This window comes from Alligator sinensis, unplaced genomic scaffold, assembly GCF_000455745.1.
Source record: "Alligator sinensis unplaced genomic scaffold, ASM45574v1 scaffold583_1, whole genome shotgun sequence".
Taxonomy (NCBI): domain Eukaryota; kingdom Metazoa; phylum Chordata; order Crocodylia; family Alligatoridae; genus Alligator; species Alligator sinensis.
Window position 1 is genome coordinate 1,013,475 of NW_005841983.1, and position 5,380 is coordinate 1,018,854.

A 5,380-nucleotide genomic window follows, 5' to 3' on the forward strand; every position below is an offset into this window, starting at 1 on the left:
GCATTGTTGTGCCAAATAAATGATCGGCTCTTTTATTAATAGACTTCCCTATTTCATTCTTTAAGCATCTTTGTAAACACAGGAAGAGTGTTGTAGCATATACTTCTAGAGAGCTATGATAGTACCAATTGAACCCAGATGTTCTCTGGCAGGGCATAAGAAAATAGTCAAAAATTCAAATGGGAGCATGAAGGAAGGAAGAATGTAACCAAAATAAAAAGGGAGGTTTAAATGTGTACATTACAGTCATACTCAAAGTCCCCTGTCAGCATCAGGCTCTGTTGGGCTCAACTCTGCACAAAGTCATTGCTCAAAAAATTTACGGTCTAAGAAGTGAAAACAAAAGAAAGAGGGGCATCGTTACCAATGACACATCATGAATTTGTAGTGTGCAGGTCCCTAACGGCATTAACCATTTTGGAAAATAAGATGTTTAATATTTCTTTGTAACCAGATGGCTAACATCTCCTCTTTAAACTTTTTTCTATCAGGTGGATGAGGAGTATAAAAATCCTCACTCAGTGGATCGTGTCCCAGTTGGAAAATTGCCTCATCTGTGGGGCCAGTCTTTATATATCCTTGGTTGTTTGTTAGCAGAGGTAACTGTGTTTCTTGTAAAATAAGCAAGTTAATATTGTACATCACTTTGCAATCAATTGAGTATTGCCTAGTTCCAAACTGCTGTTGGTCAGGGACAGTTGGTTCATATTTTCTGGAAGAAACAAGCCTGCGATTCTTGGGTAGTTTATGTCCTCTGTTTCTTTTGAGAGTACATGGAATGGGTCAGTCGGTTCACTGTACATATTCAGGATGTGGTTCTTGTGACCTGTATGAGTTCTAGATGCTCTCAGGTTTCTTCACCAGAGATCATTGCAATGTGGTCTGGGGCTCTCAGATTAGTGAATAGCAAACCTCATATTGTGAAACAAGAAAGTATCAGCAGCAGGGCCATGGAGAAGACTGGCCAGATCTATTGCTGAGCCAGGCATTGATCTCAAAGGGTATGAGGAAAGTCCAAGAGTTTGAGAGCCATAGGGAGTGTGGTAGGGAAGGAGTTAGTTACATACAAAGAGCTTGGAGTGTATGAGGAAGGAGAGACCTTTGTAGGTTGAGTAAACCTTATAAACACTTCTCTGAACTGACCATCCAACTTCTAGGAGCCTACTAGAAGTTGGTTGTAGACTGAGCCTACTAAATACATGGTTCAGGATACACATTTAGGTTTTTGGTGTAGTTGCAGAAAATGCCAGCATCAAAGGGCACCTATACACATGCTCTGGGGTGGAAGGGTTGGGGGGAGCGTTTTAATTAGAGTGGCTCTCGAGAGCCTTCAGCATCTCATGTATTCAGCGTCCCGCATTTCAAAATGGCAGCGGGGACACTTTAATGGTCATTCGACAAGCTTTCATTAAAAAGCCCCTGTGGCCATTTTGAAACAAGGGGATGCTGAATACATGAGGCGCTGCAGCATCCTGGAGCTTTCTAATTAGAACGCTCCAGGAGACTTGATTAATCGTGTCAGAGCACATGTAAAAGTGCCCAAACAGATCAACTGCAAGAGTTCCAGATTCAAAATGTTGAAAGGCAGTTATACAACACTAAACTGTTTTCACAATCACAACACTAAACTATTTTTTTGGAATTTCATTTTGCAGTAAGAAACAACCTAAAGTTTTATTTTACTATGCAAGATTTTCAGTAAGGAGCTAAAATGGCTAAAATTTTATTTAATTCTTTTACATATGAATTGAAGTTAGAGGATTAGGATAAGGTTTTTCCCATAAATGGAGATTTTCAGATGTGATTAAAGGTATTTTCTCTGTTTTTTTTTCTTTATTCCTCCTTTTTGTCTTTTATCCTAGGGATTTCTAGCTCCAGGTGAAATTGATCCTGTAAATAGGAGATTTTCCACTTCTTTTCAACCTGATGTTGTGGTACAAGGTTGGTGATTTGTAGTTGATGCATTGTGAATAAAAGGAGATGTTATTAAGCTTACTTTAACCTCTCGGTAAAAAAGAAAGGCATAATTAAAAACAAAACAAAAAAAAAGCATCCTGGAGCATAGAGAGATTACTGGCTGTGAAATCTTACACTGCTGGGCATGCTTTTCTTCCTCAGTTGTTGTGTGGCAAACAGATGCTGTGGTGATGATACCCACGAGAGAGAAACTGACCTTGACATTTTTTCATTCTACTAGTTTTCTTCCAAGAAGAAGGAATTAACTTCAATCCATTATTGTATTAAAACTCTTTTGTGAACAGTTGAATTAAATGGTTTTCACTTGCTTCCATCAGTTACTGAAAAGTCAAGCCCATGCTGATGGCAAGGGCAGCCAATGTGCCACTTGCTGTGGTGCATAAATGGAATGTTTTCCCTTCTGTCCCTGCCCTAAGGGGCCAGGTTTGGGTGGATGCAGGAGAGTTTCAGACTATCTTCACAGCTAGTGTGTGTGTGTTGGGGCAGGGGGAAGGTCCCAAACCTGCAAATCCAGTGCCTCTTTAGAGGTGGGGAACAAATTAGTCAGCAGAAAACAAGCATGCTGCTACTGACAAACTTCCTGCTACCTCTTAATGTTTCATAGAAGGATAAGAGGTTTTATCTTGATCATCACCAGTACCAATGCTAGAGTTTGCCTGCCTGCCTGCCTTTGTGGTGGTATCATCTAGAAAGACCAGATTAGGGGGAAATAGCAGACTCCTGGAAGCTGATCAACAGATAAAGCCTCATTTTGCTTTTTGCAGTCGTGTAGCTCCTGTTTTGTCAAGAGCAGCCTTTATGCCTCTTTTCTTCCTTTTGGCCCTAGCAGCTATCGTTCTAGTTTATCTCAGCCTATACAGTGGAGCCTGTGGTTTCTTCCTCCTGTTCTCCCACACAGACAGTTCCGGGGTAGTAATACAGATCACAAGCTGGCACCTAAGGTGGGGACTGTTCACTCACCAGTGATGGTTTCTTTGGTGGGTAGAGATGGGATATTGTTTCTCTTAATGAATATTTATGACCACAGCAGTATGGCCTAACAGGGCTGCACAGAGTACCTCCCAGTCCAGCAAACTGGCATATGTGGATCAAGAACTTGGATTATAAATTCCTCTGTGCATGGACCTGGTTGTCTTCTGTCTTCATACAGTACTCGTCACAGCAGGGCCCTGAGCAAGAACTGAGGTTACTTCTGCTGTATGTATAGCAGCATCTGGATCCTGCTACGACATATGTGTATGTTGGCTAGTTACATCCTGTTACAACAGCAGAGAGAACTGGGGAAAACTGGCCTGAAAACTGAAGAATGAAAGATGCCAAATATTCCTGGAACCCCAGTGGTATTGTTAGACTTGCCAGTCAAAGCAGAATATGACTCTTACATTTGTAGATAGCTGGATGTTAGGAAGAGGCTATGATGGGTGGGGTCAGAACAAACAGTAGTAATTATGATTAAAATAGCAAAGTGCTCTTTTTTTGTACAGTTACTGTTTTGGCAGAATCCAATGAAATTAAGAAAATCTTGAAGCACCATGGAATCAATGTGCAGAGCATTGCTGACATCCACCCAATGAGAGTACAGCCCGCACGAATCCTGAGTAACCTGTATACCAAGCTTGGTAGGTGCCATCACCAGTCTGTCCTGTGAAATCCATTATTTTTTCTTTTCCTTTCCCTTTCCTTCATTTCCCTGTTTTTATTTGCTTTGCTTCTGGGATCTTCTAGAGCATTAAAGCATGCGTGTGTGTGAATGGCAGGACTACACACTACCTAAGTAAGACTAGTGATAAATCATCCAGTGTTGACTGCATCATATAAAGGGTCTGACAGAAGAATGTGTTTATTTTGCCTCCCTTAAATAGGATGTGCTGGATTCAAAGTAATGCACCTTTCCTATCAAGTTTCACAGTCTCACAGAAGCTGGTTCTGTTTGCTTCTGCAGAAACTGCTTTCAGAGGCAGGCTGGGCATAGGGAAAGAACTGAAAGGAGACAGGAATAGAGACTGGCCATAATTCTCAATCTCCATTCTGGAAAAAGGTTTTCTTACAAATTTGCATAAAAATGAGAAATTGCAAAATTTTCTACAGCCAGGATATTCTGATCGTTTCTTCTGTCTTCCAGAAATATTAAACCATTTGTTCTGATTATCTTGAGTGTGTTGTGTGACCGCCCCTAACTGCACAGGGCATCCCAGCCAGAGAGCCTAGAAGCCTTGAGAGCCCTGACTCCAGGTGAAGCTGTCAGGCATCCTGCTGGTTCAAGGAGCCTAGAAACACCTATTACAGTTCAGGTCTGATCTCTAAAGGCTCCCTAGACTAGAAACTAAAATTGAAGTTGGAGTCGGGGCTACCAGGATTTCTGGCCTCGGCTCCACAAGGACCCTGAAAGGCCTGATGTTCCCAGGAGTTCCTCAGCTGGGGTGGCATGAAACCAGGCAGGTTTCTGTCAGGACCCTGCCTGTTCTTTGGTGGGCGGGTATGAGAACTGATATATAGTGGCTTCTGCCATTCTGCATTTTGTGATGAAAACTAGAGGTGCACCAATACATAGGTCCAATATCGGATCAGTACCAATATAAATAAAATTGCCTATATTGGCTGTCGGCCTGATGGGGCCAATTATTTGGCTGATAAATGCCCGTGCTGCGCGCAAATGCAGCACAGCATGGAGCAGAGCTGGTATCTTGGAGAGCTGCCTCCTGCTGGTAAGTCGGAGGGGAAGCGGGGAGGGAAGGGATGGAGGGGGGGGGGCGCAGATCAATGCCCCCCCGCGGTGAGGGAGGGGGCAGGGACAGGTGCTGCCTAGGCCAGGTTGCAGCTGCTGGTTGGAGCTGGCACTGCGCGGGGCTTTTCTTTCCAGGGGCTGGGTTCAGAGTGGGCTCTGGTGATGCTGGAAGGAGGCTGCACCCACCCCAAATTTCACCGCAGATCTGCTCCCAGCCCCGTGACGCCACCCGCTACAGCCCCAGCTGAACGCCCCTCCTGTACCCAAGCACCAGGAAAAGTTGGGGCTGTGCCAGGTAGCAGCACAGTGCTGGGAGCAGAACTGCAGTGAAATTTGGGGTAGCGTCAGCATCCTCCCAGTGCTGCCGGAGCCCGCTCTGAGCCCAACCTCTGGCAAAAAAAACCCCATGCAGTGCCAGCTCCAGCTCCACCCCACAACTGCAGCCCGCCCTGCATCATGCAGATCCCCTGACCTCCCAAGCAGCAGCGGGAGCTGCCCCTACCTCACGATCCACGCTTCTGTTCCGTTGCCCGCCCCGGTTGGGCAGCGTCTGCCCCTGCCCCTGTCCTCTCCCTCACCATGGGAGGTGTTGATCTGTCATGTCGTCGTCCCCGTCCGTTCCCCACCCCTACACACACACACACACACACACACACACACACACACACACACACACAC

At 44.9% G+C, this 5,380-nt stretch overlaps 1 protein-coding gene across 1 annotated transcript in view; it reads left to right on the top strand.

The window, feature by feature from the left end:
• The window catches only part of PHKA2 (phosphorylase kinase regulatory subunit alpha 2), a 74,563-nt gene that overhangs the window by 33,830 nt on the left and 35,353 nt on the right, over positions 1 to 5,380 (top strand). The window contains exons 13-15 of the mRNA XM_025201101.1: positions 492 to 599; positions 1,863 to 1,941; positions 3,462 to 3,596. Coding sequence (XP_025056886.1) covers positions 492 to 599; positions 1,863 to 1,941; positions 3,462 to 3,596 — 322 coding nt within the window. The remainder of the gene's footprint in view (positions 1 to 491; positions 600 to 1,862; positions 1,942 to 3,461; positions 3,597 to 5,380) is intronic.